The sequence below is a fragment of the Labrus mixtus genome, chromosome 23, assembly GCF_963584025.1.
Source record: "Labrus mixtus chromosome 23, fLabMix1.1, whole genome shotgun sequence".
Lineage (NCBI taxonomy): Eukaryota > Metazoa > Chordata > Actinopteri > Labriformes > Labridae > Labrus > Labrus mixtus.
This window is the reverse complement of record NC_083634.1, coordinates 12,255,771-12,275,076: the sequence shown is the minus strand read 5'-3', so window position 1 is coordinate 12,275,076 and position 19,306 is coordinate 12,255,771. Positions and strand designations below refer to the sequence as shown.

The 19,306-nt window shown below is 40.9% G+C and overlaps 1 protein-coding gene across 27 annotated transcripts in view; it reads right to left on the bottom strand.

Annotated features, from left to right (window-relative positions):
* LOC132958404 (receptor-type tyrosine-protein phosphatase delta-like) overlaps positions 1-19,306 on the bottom strand; it is a 353,687-nt gene that overhangs the window by 70,382 nt on the left and 263,999 nt on the right. For all 27 annotated transcript variants that reach the window (XM_061031189.1, XM_061031188.1, XM_061031199.1 and 24 more), the window contains one exon: positions 18,282-18,467. In XM_061031189.1, coding sequence (XP_060887172.1) covers positions 18,282-18,384 — 103 coding nt within the window. In that variant the 5' untranslated portion in view covers positions 18,385-18,467. The remainder of the gene's footprint in view (positions 1-18,281; positions 18,468-19,306) is intronic.

Here is a 19,306-nt window from a genome sequence, read left to right as displayed (position 1 = left end):
TAAGTCACAGTTTTTTTAGTCCGGCGATATTGATAAATCGTCACAACAGTAGCAAGTGACACAAGTGTCTAGAGGCGGTAAAAGTGAAGTGCTGATGACATTTGACCTTATGTCATCTTCTAAGTATTCTGAAGGTCTGTAATCATAGTATTTATATAAATGCGATTCTAGAGGATGTTTTTTTTGGTCAATTTGAATGCATTGGTGTATGTGCTTTCTAAAGCAACACCCTCTCTATGGATTAATTAACTGTCTTAACAGTCTACAGAAAACAGCTGCCCCCACCCCCCCCCCCCCACCCCCCCATGCCAAAGAGAAAACAAAATGTAGCAATGCAGACACACAAAGACGGAGATAAACAATGCAAAAGAAAATATGTGGAAAAAAAACAGAGAGGGAAGATAAACCACACATACTAATCAATGGAACAAACACGAGCATAAACCATTTTCTTTGGGGCACTACACAACTCTCTATCTGCAGCATTATGATAAAAAATATGTCTTTTGTAATGCTGAGAAAACAAACTCTACATTGTATGCACTCACAAAGGGGCTAGGCAGTGAGAAAGAAAAAGGCATCGGAGCTTAATTAGAACTGTTGCCTGATTTGCATTGCATGCTCATCGGTAATCTGGCCTTAAATGGAAACTGAAATTCTTATTGCAATTAGTGATTACTTGAAAAGGGATATGGCCTCCGAATGATTGTTAATTACTGGATCAGGAATAGTACATGAATTCACTGCAGAGTTTTGAACGCAGTGCAATGATGGGGACTTGCTCTTCCATCAATATTGTGCTGCTTGTCACACATAATGAAGTTCATAATACAAGCCTTCTCCTTACACTGCCCCCGCCCCCTTCCCAACTGCTCAAATGTGCTCTCTCAGCAAAATGCATGAGTCATTATGTAAAACTAATTCAATAGAATATACACAAATGCAGCTTAATGACATTAATATTGAGGCTGAGGATATGAGGATAGCATAGCTGCAGGTCCATTTTTGGATGGGGTCAGGGTCTCTTATTCGCCACTAAGAATCTCCCGTGAATAAATAAACGTGTATCATCACTAATATAGCTTCAAAGGCGGGAAAACTACAGCATGCACTTTAACACACAACTCACCATGGTATTGTCCTTGCCAAATATTCAGCCCAGTGACTAAGGTTGCAAAAATCATATTCCAATGGGACATTCTTAACCCCGGTTAGTGTGTATTACTCATGCTCAGTGGCACTGCAATGCAAAGGCTGAGCTACTGTTCTGCAGGAGTTAGGGGTACTTTTTTTTTTGCACCAACAACAGCTTCAAAAGGAATGGCTAATGCTGCTGTCCCACATTCAAAGCAATGACAGATACTCTGACTAAACCTATCATGCACATGTGCAGCCATGCGCAGACACACGCCCCTATGGGTGTTAGAATATTCCTGCAGAATAGGAGTGAACATTGCAAATTGGACATTTATAAATTAGGGTGGGTCAATAGAAAATTTTGGATGGTTCCATTAAATAAATATAAAGGGTTATTTATGGAACAGAGCTGAGCTTCACAGTCAGTGTTTCATAGAATTAGATGGGAAAGCCCCTCTTATTCAATTATCATTGTACATTCATATAGGCTGAAACCTTTCTGCAGTGACAGCTACATTAGTGATCTCTTCTGGTGGTGTATTAAAATGTTTGCAGAGGAAACCGTGCTCTCCTCTACTTCTCTCACTCTCTCTCCTCCAGTGTTTGTCTCACACACACACTCACGCTACAGCTATCTCCCACGGGACACATTAGTGAGGTAGAGGGATCCAGTTTGTCACTTAATAAAACGGCCCACTCAAACAGATGGCTTTGTTCAAACGGCCCCCAACGCTTTAAAAGCTGCTACTGAATCGCTGCTGTGGCAAATCAGACACATGAAAGCCCACCTCCCTTTGCGTCGGATACCAAACAGAAAGAAACATATAAATATTGAATCGCAACACTTGCGACTTGAGACTGTCCGCTAGAGAGAGAACAAAAAAAAAACAAGAGAAGGATGAGGAGAGGTGGAAAACACTAGATCCCCCTGATGAAAATTATGAACATGGGCTGAGGTTGTGCAAAAACAATAGAGGATTTAATTTCAATAAGACCTCAATTTAATCTCCACTCCCATTCACAACTTGTTCATTTATGTGGGAATAGACAAATCTTGAGCTGATTTGAGGAGAAAACAGTCAAGCAAGAAGTATGAAATTTGGATTTGTTTGTCTTGTTTGTTTTTTTTTACTTCGACATCTGGGAAAAAAAGAGAAAACATAGATAAGTAATTCTAATTGCACAGGCTTACTCTGTTTGGTAGTCAGTGCAGTCTATTTGCAAAAAGTTAATTATCTGATAGGATAGGCAGTGGCAGCCACTAACAGCCATTCGTTCACTCTGTTATCCACCAGGCAATAGAACGATTCATTAAATGGCAGTGCTGCAGCAAAATGGACCAATAGTTATCAGGCTGGGGGCTGCACTGACTTGAAAAGATGTTAAAATGGCAAAAGTGATAAATGTTCTTTGGCCATGTCAGCTTACTGCCGATGTAATGACGTGGAGATAATAAGGGAGTGTGATTTCCTATGATTCTTACGCTTCTGCCACACATGTGATGTAGATTTTATTCTGATTGATAATATCTCTATAAAGGCATGCTCAGATGAAAATCTTCAAAGCTGCTGCCTTTCCACTATATGTAGAATAAATCAAAAGATATGAAAGGGACAATTGGAATGGAAAATCAAATAAGCGACATATTTTCATGTATCTATTCAAGACAGAATTACACTATCCTTGGGCCTCTCTCATTTCTTTATGCCATTAACTTCACATTATTGTCTTTGTCCTCAACCACAGAGCATAAAAGCTTACCATCAAGCGTAGGTGGATTATGATGCAAATCTTTCCAGAGATTGGACATTGTGTATTTTAAACAGACTCAGATTTTAAGGATAAGAAGTGCCAAGCCATTTCCAATGGATGCCAGTTGTCAGGCCATAAGAGGTGACACATTCCCCTCACTGTGTTTTCTCAGGCATACAGGGAAACTAGCTCATGCTCCTCGGTGCTTCTTGGAGACAACTGGCTTCCTTTCAGCAGCTCAGATATCCTGCAAATGTTCCCAAGTTCAACAACTAAACCAAAGAAGACATACGCCTTGAATTTTCCCATGTGCATTTTCCTAGTTATTAAAGTCTAGGGTTCAGGGAATATTTTGCTAATCTTTTTGAAATACATGTAATTGACAAGGAAAAAAAAAAATCTCTGTGCGGATAGTCTTAGCTATCCTCAAACCAAAATCCTATCTCTGGGGCAAAGAATATGCAGGGGAGGTACCACAAACAGTCACTCAAGGAGCAAAGTGACCTTTCACAGGCCACTAATTTTACGCAGCAGTGAGGGAAGAGTACTGCATATAAAACAGAGGAAGAAAAATGGTTGTAATTGAAACGTCTTTGGGGTAAAAATCACCTTTTACTCTTTGTAGCCACCAATGACTGTCATCTGTCAGAACACAACAGCATCAAACATTATGTGAACTGCCAATGAGCGGAGAAAAAGATGTGATTTTAGGAACATTATGAGACAGTTTTGAACAGATACTCATTGAGAAATTGTAAACCTTTGACTAAATTAGTATGTTCGCTTCATTTCTTGCATGGTGTTCACTTGTAATATTCTAATAAAGTCGGACTACAACATGTAAGATTCTCCATTTGTTTCAGCGTAGTAAAGTTGCCATATAATCTTTCAATCTAATTAAAATGAATGATTATTCCTTGTCTTACTCATTACATTTTAATGAGCTTGTCTGACATTCAATGAGTGACATGCTGTACTGATGGAAGAAATATTCGCTGTGTCTTTGTGGGCTGTTTTTGTCCGCTACACATTATTAATATGTCTCTAACTAAACCACATGCAGTAAATCCAAGTTGAGGTCTTTGAATTCTTAATTGCGAACCCCTGAAGAAAACAGTTCAGCCTGTGTGTGTGCCTGTGTTTGTGTGTCTTTTAAAGAGCTACAGATGGGAAACAAATGAGGGCGGGTGGTATCAGGGTCAGACTGGCGGATGGGGGTTTTCACTCGGAAGCAAACAGTGCAATGTCACCCAAGGAGCAAAAAAACAACAAGCCTCAGGGGACATAATTAAAATAATCCAGGGAAATTAAGGGCTTCAGATCACTTCAGAAAGGCTCTTTCTTGATGTGCGTGGAAGTAGGGATGAATCATCCGGAGATGATTAGAAGTGTAAAGAGGACGACTTTGCGTGTGTGCGTGTTGCTGTGTGTTTAATGTGTGTAGGTGTTACTAGACACACTCTCTTTTGAGCCACTTTTTAAAAGTGTTTTCACATTTATTCAAATGAACAACTTGTAAGATAAATACACATGCAATAGAGTCAACAAGGTTCCAAAATATTGTACTTAAAAAGAAGCCTCAATTCCACTGAAATCCTACTTTTGTAGCAAGATAAAAGTTGTTTAATTCAGGAAATATTTGCATCCTTTTAGAGGTAATAAAAAGGAACACAAATGGGGCCTTTGGAAGGGAGTCAAGAAAACCATCCATCACTATTAGAATTGTGATTTGAGAAGAAAATGAAAAAAATGAGACATCTTAGGACATCTTATTGCCTTGTGAAAATTCACAAAATCAGAGTTTATGTGTGGTTCATTTTTCCAACCATGTTTCAATGTGAGACTTAATGAAATATTGTGCTCTGTTTTCCTAAGGAGGGTAGATTTCTAAAGACGAGGAGACTCCTTAGGGTGCATGACTGTTGGGGACCGGAGATGAGGCCTTTGGTCTGGTGGAGTTTGCTGCCCTTCTCTTCTTAGTCCTTTTCACCCTTTGCCAAACCCAGCCTCAGTTTACAGAGCGAGTGGGTACACAAAGGCGCTGGCCTTGTGTGCAAATGTTTGCCAGCAGTAATGGGCTCTAGTCCACTGAGTGAGTGAAAGTGTGTGGTTTTTTTTGTCCTTTAAATGTATGTACATAAGCATCTGAATTGACATACTGTAAGGACAATGGTTTTAATGTGCGTCTTCACAATTAACCTGCGTATTTGCTAATGGAGAGTATCAGTTTGATCATAAATCAGCAAGCGGTTAGGAAAACTTCCACTTAAAGTATAAAGACCTGTTTGTCTCAAAAGCTGTTTCACTGTAATCTGTATTATTCCAAAAGCAACAACTGTGAGTAATGGCTTAGGCTATTAGCTTTTAATGTTGAGTCATAAAACCGCGAAGAAGGGAGAGTAAAAAAGGCAATGACATTGTCACAAAATGCCACAAGGTATTTGGGTCCTCAGTTAGTAATGACTTCATCCCTTTTCTCACATAGATTAAAGGTTAAAGAGTCAGCCTGCACATTGACTCAGTGTGCTGTTATTTACTACATTAATATTCATGAAAATAAATCACACATAAAGGATTAAAGCCGCAGATTTCTTGGTAACTTTAGAGGCATCTATTTTCACTCTGCTACATATAAGGCCAGTCTCCCATCATTTATCATTCCACAGGTGCAGGGCATTTCCAGAACCCATATGTCCCTTTGCCTCTTCAACCTAGGAGGAAAGTCTTCCGTTAGGGGGGCAAGGGGGGGGGGGTTAAACACGTCCCATAAAAAACAATTTCCCATCCTCTTATTCGTCTGCGCTGAATTTGTCAAGATGGGGAACCAAGTCCAGATTAATTAGATTCCATTTTGTGTTCATCTTCGTTTTCCCCTCCATCCATGACTCTTTTCTTTTTCTTTTTCTTTGTCTTGCCCACAGTCCTTACAGCCAATCCCCGGACCATTTATCACGTTGCCATCTCGAGTGAGCCTTCCCCCTTTCCTCGCTGGGAAGCCATTAGAGCATCTCTGCATCGTGGCGTCCAGATTGCATTCCGGTCCCCGCTCGCGACATTTATCATCTTTTGTCCTAACTTTTTATCTGCCCCTGCCCTGTGTGAAGCCCTATCTGCAATGCCCGCTGTAATGAAACACTGGGAGGTGAGGCTCAAGTAAATAACCTAATTAAACCTAGCAAACAGGGACAAAGGGGGGAAAAGGCACAAAAGGCCTTTGTGAGAATGCCAGAGGAGGAACACTCACAGATGGCAGTGAGGAAGTCGAAGCGGTGATGTGGCACCATGCCCATACCACCTTCTCATCTCTGTATTTATAGTCGTGGTGCTGTTGTTTGTCCAAAGATGTCCTTTTTACTTGATCTCAACCAATGTAGTATAACAGCATATCCTTATTCTGACATTTGTACATCTAAAAACTTGCATTTTAGGAAGGAAACACTCCTCTAAGACAATGAAATATCTTTGTGATAAGGGCCCAAAGCTTTGAATAATGGCTCCTAAGAGAAAATCCATCCCGCCTGCTCACTCCCTTTCACTCCTTTCTAATTCTTAGGCAAAAGTCGAGCCAACTCTGATTGGTCTCATTAGGGACAAAATGAAGAATGCCAAGCGTCATAATTATCGGCGCTCTGCTGCAAACAGTATCGAGTCGATACTGCAAAATGTCAGGAGGGCATTAGTGGGCAATTATTAATCCATATCAAGCTGGGATGGACAATTTAATTATCACCCAATCAATATTTCTAGATCTTGTACAGATGTAGAGCAGTGACTGGGTGCATAGATCGGCCTTCTAGAAGACCCTGTGCAGGATTAAAAGGGGGGCAGCCTAGAAGAGAAGCAGGTCTGAAGTAGACAGGAACCTGCTTCTCCGCATGCATTACCAACAGCATTCAGCAACTTCTTCCAGTGCTGTACTGACTACTGTACCTGAATACATTAGGGCTGTATAAGACCTTAACTCCCTTGAGCTGAAAACCGTCTCCTCTCCTGCAGCTGGAAGACTTTCTGCAGGACAAATGAGTGTTTTCGAGGGGCTAAAAGTTCCAGCACGGTGTGTGGCATATATGACTTTGATTTTTGACCATTACTGACTTGTTAATAGTCTCTTAATAGTCAAGGAAATGTATTCATAGAAAAAAAAACAAAGTGAGATTTAGTCAAAAGAGAAATACAAAAATCTAGGACAGGCTTTCAAATTAATTAATATGGTTTATTTAATTGGCTATATCAAAATATAAAGGCATAAAATAGACAAATAATCTATAAACAAGCTGAGTTACAACACGCAAGTAGAGGCAAGCAGAGCCTTCTCCAGGGTGGCCAGTTAGACTTTGATTTTTCCTTATCAACTGGATTAAAACCAAAGGTTTTTATCTTGTTCCAATGCTGGCCTGGCACCATAAGCAACATTTGACAAGAGCTATGTGTTCATTACAGTCTGATGCTGCTCTGAATTTGTATTCTCTGAGCCCCAAAAGCCACTGCATGATGCAGCAGGGGTGCCTGGTAAAAATGGGCTCTTCTTTGTTTAGCTTTTATTAACAATTTGCTGTAATATTCTATCATTGCTAATAATATTGCTTACTTTCTGATGGTGCACCCCTTTTTTCTCCATGCAGCCTAAATAATTATTCTCATTGTACCTGAAACAAACTATCTCAAATAATGTCAGTCAAGCCTTTGTGCGAGTGATGAAACAAAATGAATGCTGTGTAACAGGCCCTCGTGGATTTCAAAGACACCACACAATGAGGCATGGGAAAACAAAAGTGGCTGTCTTCCACCAGATAGCAGTCATCTCCAGATAAGAATACCCTCTCATCCTTCTGTTTTGCTTTTTGTTTGCTGTTATTGTGACTCCCTTCTCCATCCCTGAATCGCTTTAGTCACTATGCAACCAATTGATTACTGCTAAGTTGCCTGGACCTAGGTTATTTTCACCACATATTGGACTCTCTGTAGCAATGGATTATTATTTTAGCATAAGATTGCATATTTTCTTATGCGGCATGCATTATAAACCTGCATACTTCTTTCATATTACCCAATATTGCCTCAGTATCCACTTTTTCTATAATAATACTACAAGAGAAAGAGCTTGACTTTGTTTACACCAATAAAAACTCCAACTATTGACTTGATGGAAGCTGCCTCAAAGTTTAATTTAATGACAGATACTTTCTTTCGACTTATGTAACAAAAATCTTTGACTTTATTACCAAGTTTTGATCAAGATTATTTAATATGATGTCAAACGTCTAATCATATCTTTAGGATTTAGGTTGTTAGCTCTAGGATTACTTTATTGGGGAAATTATCTTGCAGCTTTGCAAAGAAAAAAGAGAGACGTGAATAAGCATTAAAGAAACACAAAAGAAACCCCTTTGACCTAAATTAGCTTTCCCTTAACTTTTCCTTTTTATCACTTCATCAGGTTCCAGCGCCTTTGAAAGCAAGTCCATCCATTATTTCAGTTAATCTCTATCTAAGCTCTTTCTCTTCCATACTTAGCTTTCTTTTCTATCTACCTTCTCCTAATCTCTCAGTGCCCCAAAGTACTTGAGATTACTTGTTTTTGGGAGATTACAGACCATTTCTTGTTCAATCTAACCCCTACTTCTTGTCTTATTTATTTATTATCCTACTTGTACACTTATTCTTAAGGATAGGAAAAAAACATCACTGTCTTGTCCAGACACAAACCTGTCATTGATATACTATTTATACCTCAAATTACTGAGGCAGATATCAAAGCCTGTGGTTATTTTTAACATAGGTCCAAGTAGATTTTCCCAAACATCTGATCAGAGGTGCTCTTTGGCAGTAATGGAGAATGAAAGCATATTATTACTGATACGCCATATATTCCATCTCTTGGCTCCATTAGGTGTCCAGTATGAGAGATGAGAACACAATTCTATTTTTGTACATGTATACTGCTCTGACTCGATTATGTGGACATGTTGCAAAGCTGCTTTTTTAGCATACGAGTGACTACTAAATTCCTTTGGAATGCAAATATATAAGTTAAATGTGGGAGTTTGAACATTAAAATGGATGTTCTTGCACAACACCACTTACTGTTCATGCAAAATTACACAACATTCGCATATAGAAATCTCTTTATTTTAAGTGTAATTTAGTATCTTATAAGATCTTGAGATGAGCATGAGATGGTTAAGTTTAACAAGAATGAAAAGATTATTTTTGGTGCCCACTGTTTGTAGTATCAGTACTCAAATACTCCCATCATGCATCTCATTTGATCATGTTTAACTCGGCTTTTCTGTAGTATTTTGCTACCTGCTAACTCGCTAATGTCTTCCCAGCATTTCCATCGTCCTCCACTGGAGGAGTTGTCATAATTTGGCTAAAGACACAAACAAGGCTTTCCCTGTGGGAGTAAATGGCAAAACTATAGCGTATCCTTTGCGTCGACATGTCTCCTTGAAAGATCACAACAGGGGAAAGGCACAGCCAATTAGATTGTGGCGTGTAATGAGAGGCAACAAATCATGTGGTGTGAAATTTCTGTCTCACCCAGGCAGCGGCAGGAAAGAGATTTGGTCAGGGAATGGGAATCTCTTCCAGACTCTCTGATCATGTGTTATTTTTTCCCTTCTCCGAGGGGCACGAGGGGGAGGAGGAGGGTGGGAAAATCTTATTTGGAAGGTGTTCTTAAAGAAATCCATGTAGGCATAAATCCTGACATCATCGAGTCTGCTCCACTTCCCTCTCCCTTCTTCCCCCACATCTCCTCCTTATGTGCTCTCTTGTGCTAACTATAAGTGTGAGGGAGAGATAAAAGTGGGGAGATGAGTGGATTAAAGGATGACTGTTTAAGGATGGAGTGAGATTGAACTTGAGAGGACTAAAAGTTTGTGATGAAATATGTTCAACTGCTTGTTTTAGTTCTAAACATTCAAACTAAGGAATGGAAAACAGTTTTGGTATTGTGTTTTAAGGATGACCACTCTGGATTCCTTTGTCACCCTTAACTTTCTATTGTACATAAATTATCTACACTTAACCTGACATATCCCCCATCATGACTCAAGTGGTGGAGGGGATTGGGGTAATTAATTAGATGATGAGAGAATGATGAAAGACATGAAAACGGCATCAAGGGAGTATTAAAGCTAAGGAGAAACAGACTGTTCATGGATGTTATGATGGATGCCATATAAACACCTCGTAAATGTCCGGGGACTCTTCTATAATTGTGTGTGTGAGCCTACATATTCCCCTTAGGGAATGCACCATTAGAAACAAGGGCTTGGCTCTGTTTCAACTGGAAAAGCCTTTGGGTCTGGCTTTGGCGTGAGAGCATTTCAGCCTCTCAATAGAAGCTTTCACTCTCGTTTGCCATAACTAATAAACCACACTAAAGCTGTGTGTCATGATAAATCTCAGCTTCTCAAATGGCATGACTCACTTGGTGGTTCAGAGATGCTAAAGTCGGCTAGTGTGTGAAGAAGTGCGCAAGACAGCGAGTTAATGAGTGAGTAAGCAAACAAACAAAGCGAGAGGGCGGAGGGACAGAAAACACAGACAGATCTAGTGTGTTAGAGAGAGTATTAGGCTCTCCAAAGACGGACTTTGAGCACTCACTCCATCACTGCGCTGAATGTAAATCAACTTTGACAAGAGCAGCTTAGGGCATAAAGATTCCCAATCGGCATCAAGCGTTGGAGAGCGCTGTAGGTAAGAAGGTGGGGTTGTAAGCTTTCTGCCTGGGACTAGAGACTGCCCTGAGGCACTCCACGGAGATGAATGGTTTAGACCATTAACCCCACCGCAGAATCCCAACATACCCCACAGGCACACAAATGTGCTGCGCTGAGATCAGTGCAATGTGTCGCAATCTCAGCACCCCTGGAGTGAGACCAAAGCTCCAGCCTAGGGCCAGGTGTTACCCACACGGGTTTACATGCACGACCACACACACACACACACACACACGCACACGCACACACACACACACACACACACACACACACATACACACACACACACCACTCCACAGCACGCATAGATGCATGAATTCTGAGGCTTAAAATTTCAAGTACCTTTACACTTTCATAGTCAAACTGTTACATTGTACAAAAATGCATACCCTAGCTCCAAACACATCCAGGAAGGTAGGATTATTTGTCCCTCAAAAACAGTGATGCAGTCATCAGCACTATCCAGGTGGCTCTTAAACAGTATTTTTAAGATAATTATTCACAGAATGACTAATGAATCCGGCACCATGCAGGCTCTATACATACTGTTAATCAACACTGTGCCTCCCTAAAGTTGTAAGTGTGCCTGTTTTGCTTATGGTATACTAAATGAAGACAGGTTCTTACTGTATACCCTGTGCTTAAAAAGACATTATATGTGTATAAAACTTAACCTTCATTAAATTGCTGGGATTTTATTTAGGGGTCAACCAATACTGAAAATGATTTTGTGTCTCTACTTACATTTGACTTATTTTAGGAATGCCTGTTGTGTTAAAATGCAAAAACTGAAAGTTGATAAAATCCAATCTAAACTACAGTCATTCATAATGAAAGGAGTACTGCAGTGCCTTTTGTATGTTTGTTAAGAAATAGAGACACTGGGTTGCATCTAATTAATTAGCTTGTGTCTTGATCGCCCATGTTTTCTCGCTGTTTGAGAACCTTGTCAATTCTTTCATGGATAAATGCAGAAAGAGAAAAAACGTATCCACTTAAATAATGATTTTCCATCTCCTATCCAACTGAATCCTTGAAATGCTGCAACGTTTCTGCAAAATAAAATAATTGACTCTGCTCTTGGATACTTTGCTGCAGAAAAGGGCATTTGTTGAGATTGAGCAGCTACAATTGTAAAACTGCACGATTCCAAAAAAAAAAGCAATCAGACTAACCATCACTTGAAAAGTGTTTACATTTTATTTTAACATATTGCCGATGTTCCATAAAAATGTTTCTGCTTTGACTTTGGTACCTAAAATAAGTGATGGATGTAGTTCCCTCAGAATTAAGACAATTTAAATCTGCCATCATTTTATCATAGCCTCCAGTCTATGTTTTATTCTGACTTCCCCGTCTTAGATTATAGCACGTGTAGATGAAATGACTCTGTCTCTTCATTGTTCCGACTTCACACTGCGGTAAAACATCTTCTGCGCAGGCAAAGGCTGATGTAATTCAGACTTGACTGGTCCAGTAATCCCATTACTGCAGCAAGAGCATCAATCTATTAATTGCACTGTCACTGGGGCAATGTCATGAAACACCTGCATTGTTATACAGTTCACTGGCACAGTGTATGAAGGGGGATCAGATTTAGTACATGTGCCAGCGAGGCCAGAATCATGCCAAGTGTAAGCCAAGCAGATGCAAAACAGCTGGCATTGTGCTCAGCTCACCGGCTGATCCCGGCTTCAAAGGCATGCTACAAGGTACCCTTTGTGTGAGAGTGCATGTGTGTTTGAGACGAAGACAGGTCTGGTGCACTGCGTTAACATGGTCCCCTATTGTTCTTTCTGGCACCTTAAATGCTCAAAGGACAGATAAGGAGATGGCCGGCTGACTGAAATCCATATAATTTAACAGCATGAAAGACCCCCGTCATTTCCTACAGAGGTTTTCAAATATTTGGATTTTCGAGAAAAGCTTTCTGGGGGTTTGTTGATTGCCACTCCAATGAATTTACGATTCTGATTATGGTGCTTTTGTTCTGTCAATATTCCCACTCTGAGCCATGAATGGTACAGCGCAGTTAAATTGCACCACCATTTTCAAGTCAATGTGTCTTGGAGACTTAAGTGCACTTACATATAGCATTAGTGCCTGGGGGCTAGCCTTTAATTACCTGCATCTAGGCTCTGTACAACATCTCCATATTGTGTGCGATTATCTGCTTTTTCTTGAGAGTGGGAGGGTCAGAAGAGGCAAAAATTGCTCGGCTTTTGTGCAATTCTGAAGACTAAGTGCGAGGCAAAATGACTGCAATCCATAGATGAGGCTAATGGCCTTAAATAATACACTTGGTCTTAGTTGCCAGAGAAATCGGCATTCATGGCGTTAATAATGGGGCCTGATACAACCTTTAAACATAATTGCAAAGCGCATTGTTGACAAGGAGTTGGTACAGGCTTTCTCAGCCAAAGAAAATGATAATGACTTCTTACTCGTTAAGTTCAACCTGCGAGCGAGAAGCATCTTGCATGGCGCTGATAACATTGTTTTATCTCAGATTCCCAGTCTCGTCACGAGGTCCTCATCCAAACAACGAGATGGTAATTAAGTGCTGGCACTCTCAGCGAAGGTGTTTTCACAACATTTTTTTTGAAGTGTGAGCATGATGCGCCCTCTCGTCTCTTGTAGATGCTGTGTTTAAAGATATGCTGTCGTGAGACATGCTTGAAATGAGCGAGTGGAGCCAACAATGAGATTTCCACTTGAGTGATGTCCAGCAGAATGATAAACAAGGTGTTGGACTTGTCTGGTAACGTTTAATCTAAGTGAAACCCCGACAAATTGTGTTCTCCCGTTTGCTTTTTGGCAATTTTACATCATAGACAAATACATCAGCAGTGTGTGTGTCTAATTCAGTGTGTTAGATGAGGGCTGCAGCTCTTAAGAGTACATACTGTGCAGTCATATGTGTGTATGGTCTTGAAATAGTGTGTGTGCATAGCTTGTATGTATGCGCTGTGTGGGTAAAAGGGGACGGAATAGACTCAATTTAAATCAAATTAGCATGCAGGGAAATTAAGCAGAGGGATTTAATTTGAGCTGTTGTAAAAATGCTAATTTCAGCACAGCCCGGAAGCTCATATGCAAATACAACACTATTTTACAATAATTCATATTAGGCCGGGCATGCATAAAACACACATATTACAGCCTCATGTCGTCTGGGGACTAGAGTATCATTAGCTTTCAGACTTGCTACAAGGTGATCCTGTCTAGGGGGTGTATATGCACGAGTATGTGCACCCATGCACGTATTAGATACTTCTCCATTCATCTGTGAGCACCAATAATTCAGCAGTAATCTCATCTTCATAGGAATGGAAGTGTGTCTGCATCTAAACATGCATCTCCCTGATTTCACATATATGTTTTAACAGATCAACAAACACAACTACAATTCATTGTTATGATCATCTACACAATATACTAAGATCTCACTGTAACCGTGGCAGATGCTGTTGGATTGTTACTGCTGCACTGCTAAACAAACTACTCCTCAAGGAGCAGTAGTCACTATCACATCGTAAATGTGTGACTTGAAAATATCTTCTAGTAAGCATATTGGAAACAGATTCCTCGCACAAAAACTGGCGCCTGAGTCCAATTTAAAGTCTGTATAAAAAGAGACAACTTCTCTCCTCTGATTATCTAACAGGCACTAAAACATGAGCATGTTATGCTGCTGTTGCCTTAAATGTGAGTCATTTTGCTGTCATAATACCTCATCTTGTTTTCTCACTGCAATGGCTCAAAAGAAGTGCCGCATCAATAGACGATTTGCTCTTCTGGTCCCTTGTGGTTTACCTTTTGATTTCTGGCTCAGAAAGGTTTGCACTTGTATTTGATGCTGGTGGATGTTGTGTGTAAGTGCATATGAGTGTGTGTGTGTGTGTGGTTCTGTATGCGCATAGTGAGAGAAATTAGGTTTCGAGTTAACATCTTAATGTTAAGGGAGGCTGGAGGAGCCAGTCGATATTCATCTGACGGGTTAAAGAGAAGTGTGCTGGCTCGCTGAGACTCACCATGCCATCCAACATCAATTGAAACAATCAATTAAAACACCATTAAGGCCCGGGGTTTCACATGGTCCAACACAGCATGGGTTAGTGCCGGGTGGGAAGTGCATGAGTCTTTGTAAGCAGATTTTTCAAACACATGTAGCTCAGCAGATTATTAATGAGCTTGCTTTTTGAACTGTATTTTTGATAGGAATTTGGTCAGAGTGGTTTAAAAAATACAATTCACTCAGTAGAGATTTAGAGCAGCCTTTAGCTGTATACTAGAGAGGGACTGAAAAGCATCCTTTTAATATGTGTTACATGTTTGTTTTTTGAGCCAGAAGTGACCATAGTTGGACGACAGAGCCGATACTTTTGGTAACATCAAAATCCTGGTTGACATTTACCATGCCCTAAAGGGTACTGTGCATTATCATACATTTGACTCTTTTTGTAAATGGAGTCTCCCCCTGCTGAGCATGACAAAGAATGCAGGTTAAAGGAACTTGCAAAGTCTATGAACTAAATTAAATCTCTAAATGAATCCTCTGGATACTCTTATTAGTTATCCAATTTCAGACACCGTCATGCTTCTAAGACCAGATTTGTTTCTGAGTCATATCAGTGTCTGGCTCATGAAACAATCCATCAAGTCAATGAACGCCCAATTTATTTACTGCAGGTGCCCACATGGAAGTTTTCATTTCTGCCCAGGTGGAGATGTTAAGCGCTTGCGGCTTCCCTCTCATCATCCAACACTTTTAGCATTTTTGCATTTCTAACACAGAGGAATTGTTTGTTGCGTCCCTTCTCTTCCTCTCTCGCTCTCTGTCCCCTCTGCTCACCGGGAACAATTATGCCCTTCTTTCAAGCCATGGCCAAGCCCAATTTGCCACACAAATTAATTGGGGCCGCATTTGAAGAGGGGGTGGGGTGGGGTGAAGGAGAAAATGAGGGAGAGTGACAGAGAGGGAGATGGCCAAAGACAAAACAACAACTAACAGACAAAATACTCGTGAAAACTTCTCAGTTGAATCAGTTGCAAAAAGAAGCATTTTTATACAATTCTTTAACACTTCTATTAACACGTTAACTGCAGTGTGTGTTTATCAGTGGGCCTGGCTGGCATTTTTCTTGAGAGGGGGCTCTAGTGTCCACTGTGTGCGGTGGCGAGGAGGACTGGCTCCGAGGATCGCGCCATCTGTTGAGCAGGCCTACTCAGCCATTTTCTGCTCTCGTGTGTCTCATATCCTCCACCCATTTCCACGGCCGGAGGCTAGCTCACACCCAAATGGATCCAGAGCACCAACAGAGGGCAGCTTTCCGTTTTGGAAATGTAGCGTTATTCTTGCTCCTGGGGATCAGTCTGGAGCAGGGGGGGTAAATTGAGTTGAGGTCTAATAGGTCGTGAGTGAAAAAGTGTTATGGCAGGATATCCCTGTTGAGGGATTCTAGGCGCTTCTTAAATGCTGGAAGGATGTTTTGCGGCTTTTCCAACAGCAAGGGAAGCAGGTGGGGAGATGACAAAGTTGCAAGCAGAAAGAAACAAAAAAAAAAGAGAGAAAATTGGCAAGAGGTTAGGAAGAATAACAATGGAGGGGGTTAGATATGCAAGGAACAAACACGTGCATGTGGGAGATCAGGCAGCACAGGAAGTGAATGGTCCGCATATAAATCTGGTATAATATGAGCTAGTTCTGCCTATGAACGCACTTGCTCTCTTACCTCACTTGCCAACACACCTCATCGCCTCCCCAACTCCCACATACCCTCTCAGTCATTAACAGACAGCCACTGTGGCTACCTCATGATAAGTTTGTTTTGGCTTTGAAATGATGACCCAGCACAGCTGTCTAAGAAGGGTGTGAGGTAGCAGCAGCTGCTCACAGCCAGACTGCTAAAGGAAGGAAATTAAGGGGGGTGGGGCGTCAAGATTTGGGGGCTGCTGACTGTTGTGCTTAAATGTGACTGAGCAATGTCTGGACACGCGAGAGTGGAAGTTTTGAAGAGACAGTTGTCTGAGGGAAGGTTTTTGGCAACCCTGTTTTGCTACTAATCGAATGCTGTTATGTAAATTCACAATGGACTGTGGAGGATGGGAGTTTCTAAAAAGATAACTACTAAAAGCCCCCTCGATGCTAACGTTTATCGACTGTTAATGCCGTTTTGGGAGGATCCCGTGATTAAATTGTGTCAATAAATCCTGCAGCTGAACATAAAACGGCGGATAAACGAAGAATACATTTCTCCATTTGCCTCCTCCCCCGCTGCGAGACATATGTGGCACAAGGCGGAGAACAAAAATAAAACACATTTGAACAGATTGCAGGGAACATTTCTCAAGCACAAAGTTGAAAATCTCAGCCATCAATTTCACTTTGCGCAGCTCTGTCGTGTATGACCTTGGGTGAACGATCCCTTCATTCCGAGATATTCAGGCGAACTGAGGGGATTTCAGTTGGTGCGAGGGGTGCAATAAAACTTTTATTCATCCCTCTGTGACTCCAGAAGCTAATGATTCATGGATCTTAGTGTAAAAAAAAGTGAGGGTGGATGCTGTGGTGCAGGACCAGAGCTCAATGAGGTTTGAAAACTGTTGTCACACATCAGTGAGCAGGTGTCTGATGTCAAGTAACTCAATTCCAATGACTTCTCATTGTGAGATTCTCGGTTGAGGCCTGAGCGTTTCTGGTTCACATGATCGTTTTTGCAGCAGAAAAAAAAAGAAACTTGAAAATGAGGACTTGGATACTTGGATTTGGTCAAATAAGATGGATCATTGTGAGATATTCGTAGACGTGTGTTTCGGTTTCAGGTTGTGTGCGAGGATGGGAGAAGCAATAAACAACACTAAGAATACCACTTACAAAAGCCATGCTTGAGTTTGACTGAAGGAGTATATGTGTGTGTGTGTGTGTGTGTGCTGGATATGGTTCCCTCCTAGAGAAGCTGATTTACTTCATTCAATAAATCATACAATGACATCAATGTAATCTGTCTTATAGAAATAAACCTATAATCTATAAATACTCTAACATTTTGCAAGTTTTTACACTTTGGTTCACTCTTGGTTTCCATACCAGCTGTCATGTCAGAAAAACACCTCTTTTAAAAGTTCTAAATGAGGTTTTGTTTTTTGTTTCAAACTCTCTGCACATAAAGTGTTCTGCAAAGGGAAGCTCAACCATCCAAGTGGAAGTAAAATGAGCAAAATACCATTTCATGTGGAAATGTTTTTTCCTTTTTTTTCATACCATAAGTAATACAAAAACCCCTTACTGTCATTCTCTACAGTGTGATATTTGTTTAATCTCAATTACTTCAATATACATTTTCCTTGAATGTAAATTATTTTATTTTCTATTTAAATACAATATATTAAATTGGAAATGAGACCAGTATCTCAGACTGGCAGTGAGAATATCATCCCACTTTGAGTCAGCAGCTTTGTTGAAGTACATACTGTTTTTTTCTTTTTTATTAAGAAGGATTTTTTTTTCATGGGTGTTGCATGGAGGTGTTTTTAATGTCTGGTTAGGTTGGTCACTGAAAGAAAAACAAAACAAATCAACAATCCCACCCTTGCCACCCAGCCCCCAACCCAGCAGAGCACCACACTTGGGGCCCGTGTGAAAACCAGCGGTCCACTTACTTTGAGCATCGGCGAGGTGGAGGAACAGACCCAGGACGAGCAGCAGCGGCAGCAGCAGCGTGGGTCTGGCTCTGTGCATGGTGGGACAGCTTGGCACCAGCATGCTTTGGCAGCCTCGGTGGCGCTGGCTCACAGAGCCCTGTGAGTCAGTCTGGTCTGATTTCTCAGATGCAGGGTATTCACAGCCTATGCAAGGCAAAGGAGGGAGAAGGAAGAGGGGAGAGGGAGTGAGGAGGGAGGAAAAAGAGAGAGAGGGAGTGAATGAAACAAAGCTGTTTGGCTCCATGGGTTTTATCTATCCCTGCACATTTCTGACATACCCCCACACAGCCTCGGCTGGAGCTGACAGAGGATAGGAAGAGGCTGATGTGCTCACAGGGTATGTTCTGACAGTTCTCTAAATGGAATAGTCACTTCACACAATGCGTGTGCACGTGTGCGCGAGAGGGAGAGAGATAGAGAGTGCAGAGAGAGAGGGAGAAACCACACAGATGAAAGGGCGGACTAATAAGATTTTGTCTTCACAGCTTTGGTGGCGAGCACCAATTAAATACGCTGCATAATAAGAGTACATTTTAAGTCCTGCTTAGATCAGTGTTGATATCTGTTTCACATTAAAGCTCCTCTGTTGCCTGTAAGAGCTGTCAAACAAAGAAAATACAGGAAATATTCATAAATGCTGCAAGCTTTTTCAGTCTTCCACATTTAGCAGTTTAAATAAATTTGACCACTGAGACTTTCTTGAATACAATACAAGACACAATGTTGTCTTATAGCTGTATTATGATAAATGCCTTCAACAAACCAATTCATCTGAAGCACATAATCATGCTTCTTCTGCCACATTTAATCCATATTAGATGCTTTAATAGCCCTAAGTGACTACACAAAGTGATGGAGTAGCTTAGCTTAGCTCAAACAACAAATGAAAATCCATAAGACAGAGTGGCCGAGTGTTGCCATTCATGTTTAGCCCTTTTATCGAAGGGCCACTCACTACATGGCTGTGAAAATCAATGTGTTAC